The sequence below is a fragment of the Bombus bifarius genome, unplaced genomic scaffold (genome assembly GCF_011952205.1).
Source record: "Bombus bifarius isolate JDL3187 unplaced genomic scaffold, Bbif_JDL3187 scf7180000007970, whole genome shotgun sequence".
Classification (NCBI taxonomy): Eukaryota; Metazoa; Arthropoda; class Insecta; order Hymenoptera; family Apidae; genus Bombus; species Bombus bifarius.
In genome coordinates this window covers 1829977-1841315 of record NW_022884356.1, presented here as the reverse complement: position 1 = coordinate 1841315, position 11339 = coordinate 1829977, and the positions used below count along the sequence as shown (strand labels likewise).

The following is an 11339-nucleotide window of genomic DNA, read 5'->3' as shown; positions in this document are numbered from 1 at the left end:
ATTGCACAATAATTCGATACCAAGCTAAGAACCACGCTATTACAGTCCAGTTTGGATTACGAAAAGCCACGAAGAGAATTTTGGATAATCTAAACTGGACTGCAACGTGGGACGCCGTTGGACACCGTGGGACGCCGTTGGACACCGTGGGACGCCGTTGGACACCGTTGGACATCGTTGGACATCGTTGGACGTCGTTGGACGCCGTTGGACGTCGTTGGACAACGTTGGACGCCGTTGGACACCGTTGGACACCGTTGGACACCGTTGGACGCCGTTGGACATCGTTGGACACCGTTGGACACCGTTGGACATCGTTGGACGTCGTTGGACACCGTTGGACACCGTGGGACATCGTGGGACGCCGTGGGACACCGTTGGACACCGTTGGACACCGTTGGACACCGTTGGACACCGTTGGACACCGTTGGACACCGTTGGACACCGTTGGACACCGTTGGACATCGTTGGACCGTTGGACGTCGTTGGACACCGTTGGACAACGTTGGACACCGTTGGACACCGTTGGACACCGTTGGACACCGTTGGACACCGTTGGACACCGTTGGAGAACACGCCGTGGGACGCCGTGGGACGCCGTGGGACGCCGTGGGACATCGTGGGACATCGTGGGATGCGTACGTTTTTGTCTTAATTAATCGTAAGGTAGATACATATGTCAAGTGCATTGTGAGCTCATTCTGTACAGCGACATTTATCCACCTTAGAACGAAAAAAAGAAAAATCTCGTCTCCCTTCACTCGCTTACCTCACAGTACTTATTGCACTCGCGATTTATCGGTTCGCGATCACTCAGTTCTTTCAAACCGTAGCGTGACGTACTCGCTCGCGCGTATTCCGCGTACGTGCGGGTCAACGTGCACTGGACAACTCCTTGGATTCGTAAGTCGCCCCAAGGAAACCTCTGTCTTGGTGACTGCTCGACGACTGCTCGACGTTCGCATCGGATCGCGGGAGTTGTCGTCGCGCCGGTGATGCTTGCGAATCTGTTGGGGATTCAGTCGTGGATCCGCAGTCCTGTCCGATTGGTACTTTGGTACTCGGTCAGGGACCTGCAATTTCACGTCCTCCGTAATTCTGTTCGGCCCCGCGGGACTGGACCCCACTGTTCAGTTGAGGTCAATGCCTTCGTAATCCTGTTCAGCGGTCCCTCCCCGTGAGTGGACCCCACTGTTCAGTTGAGGCCTCTTGCCTTCGTAATCCTGATCAGCGGTCCATCCCCGGGTTCCACATGTTCAGTTGGAGTGTGTTAAGTTGCTGGCCTATGTGCTGGATCCACGGCTGAATTACCCGTGGATCACTAGCATCATCGGTCGGCGCCATCGACCGCGACTCGTGTAAGTTTCGAACGGCGAAACAGGAATCGAGTTACGGTCAATTCTTGGGCTTTCCGCTGAACCTCGGGGTTATCTCGTGTACGGGGGTACGTCGTGTAGGTTTGTTAGTTCTTTCCAGAGATCGCGATCTCGTTCGTTTCGGGCGCGCCGCGATTTTTTCCTTTATCATCTGATTCATCGGGCATTTTCTTGTTTACCCATTTTTAAGGGATACTTATTTAGATCACGTTAGAGTTTATAACTTTTCAGTATCTTCAATAGTATATTCGCAAAAATAGAACGATAACTAGTTTAGTACAGCGACTCGTATGCCCCTTCTGCGAGACACGAAATGGTATATACAGTGTCAGTAGCTACATTTTCTTTTTTTCATTCCAAGTTAGATAAATGTGTGTTTGATACCGAATGATGCCAGTAGGGATGCGAATTATTGTACGATATTTGTACTGATCGATGTAATCGTTGTGTGGGAGATGAATGTTGCGTTACGTAGGCTTTGTTCTACGTTTGTAAAGATTCATGTAAGCGCTGCGTTGGAGATACGTGTTTCGCAGTTAGGCTACGAAACAACTATCTCTTTACGCAGGCCCATGATCAAGTAGAGTCAGAACTCGACATTCTTGCCAATAGGTTGAATGTCGAGACCGATGCATAATGTTAAATAACTCATGGGCGGGTCTCGTGCGTAGTCACCTCCTCGTGGTGAGACCTGGTAATTGGCATCCTTTTCCAAAAATTAATCAGTTGATTAATCTTTGGAAAACGATGCCAAGCTAAGAACTACGCACCAGTCCAGTTTGGATCACCAAAAGCCTCAAAGAGAATTTTGTTCAAACTAATTGATAGTCGAAAACTAGTATTAAAGAAGTGTGAATTTAGTCTTAGTTTGCAGAAACTATTGATATGATAAAAATGGATATCGTATTAAATCGGCAAAACAATATCGCCGCTACAGTATCGCTTTATTATAAAATAATATTACATCTCTGCTCCCAATGCTTAAAAACTGTTTATGTAAATGGGACCCGAGCGTAGTTACCTCCTCGTGGTGGGTCCCGGTAATTGGTATCGTTTCCCAAATAATAATACACCAAGTACTATTTTGAATATTAGTATTATTATTTGAGAAACGATATCAAGCTAAAAACTACTTCAATATAGTCTGGTCTTGATCATCCAAAATAGTTTTGGTGATCTAGACCGGACTAAGACCCCCCCGCGGGGGCGCCGTGGGACATCGTGGGACATCGTGGGACACCGTGGGACATCGCGGGACACCGTGGGATGCGAGCGTTTTAGCCTTAATTAATCTTAAGATAGATACCTATGTTATGTGCATTGTAAGCTCATTCTGTACAAAGATACTTATCTATCTTGGAACGAAAAATAAAAATCTCGTCTCTCGTGATGCCCTCGCTTACCACATTGGAAAAATTGTTCCCACGATTTATCGGTTCACGGTCGCTCAGTTCTTTCAAACCGTAGCGTGACGTACTCGCTCGCGCGTATTCCGGGTACGTGCGGGTTAACGTGCACTGGCCAACTCTTTGGATTCGTAAGTCGCCCCAAGCACACCTCTGTCTTCGTGACTACTCGACGACTGCTCGTCGTTTGCCTCGAATCACGGCTGTTGTCATCGCACTGGTGATACCTGCGATTCGCAATACTGTCCGATTGGTACTTCGGTACTCGGGCAGAGACCTGCTTTTCACGTCCTCCGTAATTCTGTTCAAGTGGCGAACCCGCGGGGGTGGACCCCACTGTTCAGTTGGGGCCTTGCCTTTGTAATCCTGTTCAGCGGTCCCTCCCCGGGCCCTCACTTGCTCAGTTGGAGTCTGTTAAATTGCAGGCCTATTTGCTAGATCGCTAGTATCATCGGTAGGTGCCATCGACCGTGATAAGATCCAGACGACGTGACAGGAATCGGGCGAAGGTCAATGCTTGGGCTTTCCGCTGAACCTTAGGGTTATCCGGTGCACGGGGGTACGTCACGTAGGTTTGTTAGTTCTTTCGAGAGATCGTGATTTCGTTCGTTCCGGGCGCGCCGCGGTTTTTCTTTCACCTTCTGATTGTCGGGGCTCCTTTTCCATACTAGCCCCATTTTTTTTCTTTCGTTCCAAGTTAGATAAATGTGTCATTGATACAGAATGTTGCGGATAGGGTTGCGAATTATTGTACGATGTTTGTACTGATCGATGTAATCGATGTATGGGAGATGAATGTTGCGTTGCGTGGGAGATAGATATTGCGTTGTGTGAGCTTTGGTTTACGTTTGTTAAGATTCATGTAAGCGCTGCGTTGGAGATATGTGTTTCGCAGTTAGACTACGAAACAACTATTTCTTTACGCAGGCCCATGATCAAGTAGAATCAGAACTCGACATTCTTGCCAATAGGTTGAATGTCGAGACCGATGCATAATGTTGAATAACTCATGGGCGGGTCTCGTGCGTAGTCACCTCCTCGTGGTGAGACCTGGTAATTGGCATCGTTTTCCAAAAATTAATCAGTTGATTAATCTTTGGAAAACGATACCAAGCTAAGAACTACGCACCAGTCCAGTTTGGGTCATCAAAAGCCGTGAAAAGAATTTTGGATAATCTAGACTGGACTGCACCGTGGGACACCGTTAGACACCGTTGGACACCGTTGGACACCGTTGGACACCGTTGGACACCGTTGGACACCGTTGGACACCGTTGGTCACCGTTGGACACCGTGGGACACCGTGGGACACCGTGGGACACCATGGGACACCGTTGTACACCGTGTGATATGTCTTGACTATGTGGAATCGATCTTGAGCCCATTCTGTACAATGATACTTATCTGACTTGGAACGAGATATAAAAATCTATTCTTCTTTTTCACTGAATCTTGTGGTTATTTTGTGCACAGGAGTGCGTCGCGTAAGTCTATTGATTCTTTTGAAAGATCCCGATGTTTGAAATTATTGTCTTATTTCAAGTGAATTTTTAACGTATTATCTTATTGTTTCTAATTGAGTTATAACGTCATAAACTTGCAACTTAGTAACAGTTGGATTCAAATACCTCGAAACAAGGTTTCGCGCGCGTTTGTGCAGTATTCTTTAAGTATATTTAGTGGCGAACTTTTGAATTCTTGCAAATATTTTCCAATATTTATAACACGCGACTATAGTGTATTAGTGGAATGTGTATTTCGTATTCTAATAACGAAAATTCACAGTATATATTCGAATTGCGAACAGTATAATTCTTGCAAACGATTGCATTGCATTCACGGTATTCGTAAGCATTTGTTCGCTATCGAGAAATGTCTCACAATTTTCAACTAAATAATATTTTTCAATCCAGGGCAATCAGTATTCTTTGATATATAATTACTAATTGTATCACTATACAGTAAACTATTTACCTGTATAACTGGTATAATTATTAATTATATGGAAAGTAATATGAGCTAATTGGCTGCGATCCTAACTAGGTGTTCGTATCAATATATGTATGGTATATGGTATAGTCATAAAATATGAATAAGAATGGAGTATTTTAAAATTAAATAACTCCATCCAAACTTCTTATGGATTTCTATGAGTAAACAGGTTTAATGTTCAATCTACCATTTTTTTTGCAAAATGTCGCGAGGGTTGTTTACATCTCCAAATATCATGATCTTCTTGCGCATTGGTCAAGCTCTACGACTTTTACGAGGTAAACTATCACCCATGTGTGTCTTTCGGTGTGAGAATCATTGCGCTCCGTTGTTTAGGCTGACCTTCTTTCGTTCGTGTAAGGAGGTTTGCTCGCGTGCAGGCACTTGAATTTCCTTATACCTGTAGTCGAACACCCTGTATATATCTTTCTTCTCCATTACGCAAAATTAAGCTCAAGAAATCCAAAGCGTTCACTAAATTAAAAACAAAATGGAAGGGAAAGTAATAAATAAAAAGTCATGAAGTCAATTCAACGTAATCGTCATTCAATTTATTACATTTGTACATATTTAGTCTTGTTCTACGCTTCTATCGTCGTGTTCCTCCATTCTCTCGCACATTCGCACTCACGCATTCAACCTTTCTCTCCACCTCTCTCCCATACTCTCATTTTCTCTCTCTTCCCTTTCCTAATTTTTCCCTTTTTTCTTTCGAAATTCGATCGAACATTCACGTGGCTAGACTTCTCCCCGAAAAAATTCACGTATACGCACATGTACGCATCAGGCAGACAAAAAGGACGCTTCTCGGCGGTCGTATGGACCATGCCTGGTACGTTACTGTTGTAATTAAAATAGCACGATACATTTGAGGGCGGCTAGCCATTCTTCGTTTTATTTCTTCTTGTTTTTCTTTTTTCTTTATTTTACATTTTCTCTTTTTCCCTCAACCGTCTTCTTCCTTATTCCCCCTGGCTTTCATCGCGTTTCTTTCTTATCCTTCCTCCTCCATTATTGTTCTTCTTTCGCTTCTTTATATCTGTTTCTTTCTTCTCTTTTTTTTTGTAATTTTTCTCTCTTTTATTTCTTTTTTGTTACTTTTCATTTATTCCTTTTTTTTTTCTTAAATAGACGATTACGCACTGCCTCGTTCAGGGGCGAAGAACAGACTCGAGAGGCACGCGGCAACAAGTACACTGAATAACACGTTTAATAACTCTGATGTACGTGCGCGTGCACGATTTCATCTCTTGTACTTATTATTCACGTAACTATATATATATATATACGTATATGTGTTCACGTATGTATGTACGCATATATGTATATACTCTTCATTTTGTTAATTTTATTCGTTTATATTTTTCTTCCATTTCTCCCACTTTTTATTTTCCACTTTCCTTCTGCTTCCCTTTCTTCTTCTTCTCTTTCGTCTTCGTCGGATTCTCTCGCGGATAGAAATTGTTCCATCGCCATGTTGCGCACATACGTAAGTAGATTCGCCTTTTCTCCTCTGTTTCACTCATCTTTTCAGTTCTCTTTTACATCTTCTAAACTCTTCGCTTGCTTTTTACTGTCTGTTTCGCTAAACAAATACACGTGCAACTGAACGGCGAATTCTCGCGCGCTGTCGCACGATTCATCCCGTGGCTAGAGTAAACTATAATTCGGAGGTCAGTCGTCTAACGCTATCGAGCTATCGAAACTCGGTCGTGGTGCCAGAGAGACGCGCGTTATACGTTAATCATGTACGTGTATCGTGTATATATATATACACACGCATTTATATATGTATATATATATGTATATTATACGGATACATTATAATCTAGGAGTTCTGATTAAAAGGTCCAAGGAAGTCCGATACGCTACCATTACGAATAGTTTCACCTCGACGAACAGCTTGACTCTACATTTCCGTGACACGTTCTTTCTCCTTTCCTTCGTTTCTTCGTTATCGATTGATGAATCGCGTCGATCTCTCCCTGTCCCATAAATTCGTCAGAAATTTCTTCGCTCGTTTAACGTAACAATTTCGAATGGATAATCGCAACAACCAGAACATTAGAGCGGAGATGCCTCGTTTTTACGTAAATCGTAAGAGTAGAATAGGCGTGATTGCGCGTACAAGATTTACATTAGACCTTTTAAACGGAGTAAGTTTCGACTATGAACAGTCCATACCACTACGTAGTTTCGTTTACTACTGGGATCGTACGATAGATCGATCGATGAGGAAAGAGTCGGCCGAAATCTATCCGCCATCGTACGTTTCGCTAACGATTGTCACTCTCGTCGGACGATTAACGATTAACAGGTAATTGAAACGAATTGATCACCCCCGCAGCGATTATTAATTAACAGCTGTCTCGATTTAACAGGTTCAACGAGTTACACGAAGAGACTATTATTATTTATAGCGTTGGTAATAGTTCGTTACGCCTATGATTATCGAACGATCGAAGTAACACGCGAGGCAGCTGATAATCGATCACGTTGGAACCGAAGGTTGGTTCTTTCGTTCGATCGATCGATCGATCGTTCGGTTCAGTCGCGTGACTATCGTTTTTTTCTTTTTTCATATTCTTTTTTTTTTTCTTTTTTTCTCTTAAAAAGCAACGTGGCGCACAGCGCTCGTTAACGTTTTAGCAACCTATGAAACTTCGAGTCAACGAAGAGAAATCACCAATTGCCTTTGATCGTTCGAAGCGCGGGCACCACCACCGCACGAAGGTTCGTCAACGTCCGTCAACGTTAGAAGGCATAGAATTTTTTTACTTTATACTTGCACTCTTCTTTTACTTTTATTTAATTACTCCTTCTTTTTCTTCTTCTTAATTTTTTTTTTTCTTTTGCTATTTTTTCATCGTTTCTAATTTGTTGAATTTATCCCCGACAATCGTTAAATATTACCGCACGCGGTAGTATCAAAATAAACCACACCGAGTGTATAGTATAGAATATTCGTAAGTGTATGTATGTACAGTAGAGTTTCTTCTATCGTATTTATATATTTGCGTTTATTATATTTGTTTTTTTATTTTTTCTTTTATTCCTCGCTTCAAACCATAGTTCCGCGCTCGTCCCCGTTTTACGTTCCTTTCATTTTATTTTTATCAAAAAGTCGCACTACCGTCGTTTCGTATTTTCTTGTTTCTTTAATTGTTGCTTTATCTTTGTTCCTCGCTCTCTGCTTGTCGTCCTGCTGTATTCGCTCCCTCCATTTACTCTTGTAGCGCTCTTTTGTTCTCTCTCTCTCTCTCTCACACTCTCTCTCTCTCTCTCTCTCTATTTTTTATATAGGAAATACACTACGATTAAAGTATATCACAGATGTTAACGAGAAGAACGTTCTAGAACGCGAGAAAGAAACGAAGAGAAGGAAACGAAGAGAATACTTGACTCATCGTCAGTCGCCGCAGGATTTATTCGGAAGTACACGGCAGCTGGTGTCGTCATAGCTTTCCACGCGAACCCGTCCAAGTTAATACCAATTGACATAGAGATTATAGATTGTACGAGTTTCAATTTGTATTAAAGATTATCACAACGTCGGAGTTAGTCTTAAGTTCCTAATCGTATTTACCTCGAGCTCCGAGCTAATCGTCCAGTTTGCTTCTTTTGTTTCGTTATATAGAGTTAGCGTGAAAGAGGTGACAAAAATACCAGTATAATCGACTAAACTATGAACTGGCCGTTTATTACTTTAGCCAATCGTAACAATATTTATTCGGCCTCCCCATTCTTCCCCCGTTTCGACCACGCACCACCTTGGTTCTGAGAATATTTAATTACGAAGCTCTTAACGTCTATTGTTAATACACGAGATTCTTTTGTTCCGTTTGTTCTTCCTGTCTCTCCGCAGCTAAAATCTCCGTCCCGCGATAAGACTACGTTACTTTTTATTCTGTTCTCCTAATTTCTTTTATAGTCCGAAACTGTTTTTTTTTTTTTTTTTATCTAGATTTTCTGGCACTTCGGTAATGACCATTCGCGTTCGTGCTCTTCTTCATTTTCCCTCATTGTGTTTTCCGTACCTTCGGTTTGGCACCTTTCTGTTTCTCCGTCGAGAGCTACCCACGATCCGCCGCGGCTCTCGAAACATTCCTGCGAACGACACGCGTTATTTATTCGACGAGCTGGAGAAAAAGGAAAGGCGAGAAAGTGTGGTCCGATTAATTGCAATTGTCGCGTAGACTCGACAAATTTGTTTTTTTCCTTTTTTTCTTTTTTACCTAACGACTACATAAATTCTCTAATTATTGACGCAGAACTACATCGTTCTTCATCCTACCAATTCCTACGGATCGACTTCCACGGTGTATTTTTTAACGGAACGTAAGATCAGTTCCGCTGGCAATAATAGATTGTCATAGGTTTTTCATTTCTTTTTTTTTTTCATTTCTTCTGATTTTCTTTTTCTTTTTTTTTTTTTTTTTTTTCTTTGGTTGCCCTCGCTTGTCGTTTGCACGCGCGTTCAGCCGTTCGCTAACGCGCACACGCGATCTCTCATTCACGTCATCCCTTCGAACTATTTCATTTTGCGCGCTGAAAACACACAATTGTTCTATCCGTGATCGAACACGTTCTCCCGTACCTTCGATTCCCATTGATCTTCGCTTTCGGTTACACGCTCGACCAACAGCGAATCCGTTTCCCTGCCCAGAAAACGCCATCCATCCACCCTTCCGATGTTCCCGATCTTCCCTAAACCTCCTGCTCCCTATCTTTGGCAAGTTCACGGCGGCAAAGTTACTAGAATATAACGACTATATTGTCATGCACTACAGTCTTTCTTAGAGCCCAAACATTGAACCCTCGCAGAACCCTCCATGGTACTTTGCCGTGGATACCATGGTCGGCTAGCAGTTGCATAGAAATCTATACTGTTTCTCGGTAGAACCGATTACTTTTGCTTTTTGTTTCCTCTTTTTTTTTTTTTTTTTTGTATTTTTTCCTTTTTTCTTTTTAGAATCCGTTTCTCTAAATTTCAGATAGGAGTGTAGATCGCGCGAAGACCATTCGATCTTGAACTTTAAGAACGATCCGAGGGTGCTCTATCGAATCTCTCGGACCTCCCCTTCGTTTCTTCCGTTACGTCGGTTCCATCGTGGACCGCGGTGACGGACGAAACGGACGTCGACCCGTCCGGCGTCTCCTCGCTGGATTTCCTCGTGTGATGGCTGTTGCTGCTCGTCGAGTCGGTATCGTCCACGTATATGCGAACGTCCGAGCCAATGGTCGTGCAAACCGCTTCCGGTATATTTACCACGGCGATTCCGTTCCTGCTACCGCTTCCATTAGCGCCACCGCTTCCGGTTCCGCTTGCACTCGCGCTTGCACTCGTGCTCGCACTCGCGCTTGCACTCGCGCTTCCACTCGTGCTCACGCTCGTGCTTGCCATCATGCTGTCGCTCATGTTACCGATCGATATCGGCGACACCTCCTCCGATCGTTGCTCGGTGACGTATACGTAGCTGCCCGTACGAATCGACGGAGGGTATTGGTCACCGACACCGGCCGCCATTCCCAGGGAATTTCCGCACTTGAGCTTGGACGGTCTCCTTTCGTTAATTATCGACTGCACGTCAAGATCGTCCGTCGGTGGAGCAGATACCCGTCGCTCGTTTTTCGTTTTCTTGGAATCGTCCAATTTGTTGCTACCCTTCGATGCACCGTTTTCCGTGTAATCGTTCGACACGCTCGGCGTTCTGGATGGGGCGTTGCTTGCGGTACCGACGCTCACGTTCGTGTCCGACTGTGACTGCGTGTCGCTCGATGGCCTGCGACTCAACGTTGCCTTGGACGGGTAAATAGTGGCCGTTGGCAAAAGATAACGTTCGCTGCTTAGTTTAGGACAGGCTAGCGTGGTTACCGAGCCGGCCGGTGACACCGGGGAAGAACTCGTTGGAGGTTTGATCACGCTCAACAAACACTTGTTCTCTTGTCCGTTGCTGCTGGTCGCCTGCCAACGTAAATTAGCATATATTAATTGGTGAGAAATCACGATGGTTAATTGCTTCGTGAATAGCGAAGGAAATGTGCCAGAGAGAGTTTTTGAAATTCTCTTTGAGATGTAGGATTCTTTGTGGAGGTGAATGATGATTTTTCTTTTCTTTCTTATCTTTTTTTTCCTTTTTTTTTTTTTTTTTTGTGAGGAGTTTGCGAGGACACTGAAAGGAGTTTAAAAGTAAAAAGTAAAGTATTAAATGAAACGATAGACACTGTGTTTAACGATAAAATAATTAGCGTGGCAAATGAGTTTGTATTTGACGCCTCGATGTGCACGGTAATTGAAAATTTGCATAGAACGATAAACACATTACTATGCGTGTACTATACGGTTGAAATAGTATTACGCAGGCTATCGAGAAGTCGCATTGATCAACTCCATCGATCGAGAAGCAAAAGGGATGACGTTGCAAAGGCTGTCTTTTCACATTCATCTCGGAATTTTCTATTGTTTATGTCATCTGTATTGTTTGTGTAATGAACAGACTCGCGCGAGTACGTAATTTGTTTTCTAAAAATGAAACTTTGATCGTCTACTTATGTAAGAAAGATG

At 43.4% G+C, this 11339-nt stretch overlaps 1 protein-coding gene across 5 annotated transcripts in view; it reads right to left on the bottom strand.

The window, feature by feature from the left end:
- Positions 1 to 5299: 5299 nt before the first annotated feature.
- LOC117213095 (voltage-dependent T-type calcium channel subunit alpha-1G) overlaps positions 5300 to 11339 on the bottom strand; it is a 110057-nt gene continuing 104017 nt past the window's right edge. For all 5 annotated transcript variants that reach the window (XM_033458438.1, XM_033458410.1, XM_033458419.1 and 2 more), the window contains one exon: positions 5300 to 10739. In XM_033458438.1, coding sequence (XP_033314329.1) covers positions 9810 to 10739 — 930 coding nt within the window. In that variant the 3' untranslated portion in view covers positions 5300 to 9809. The remainder of the gene's footprint in view (positions 10740 to 11339) is intronic.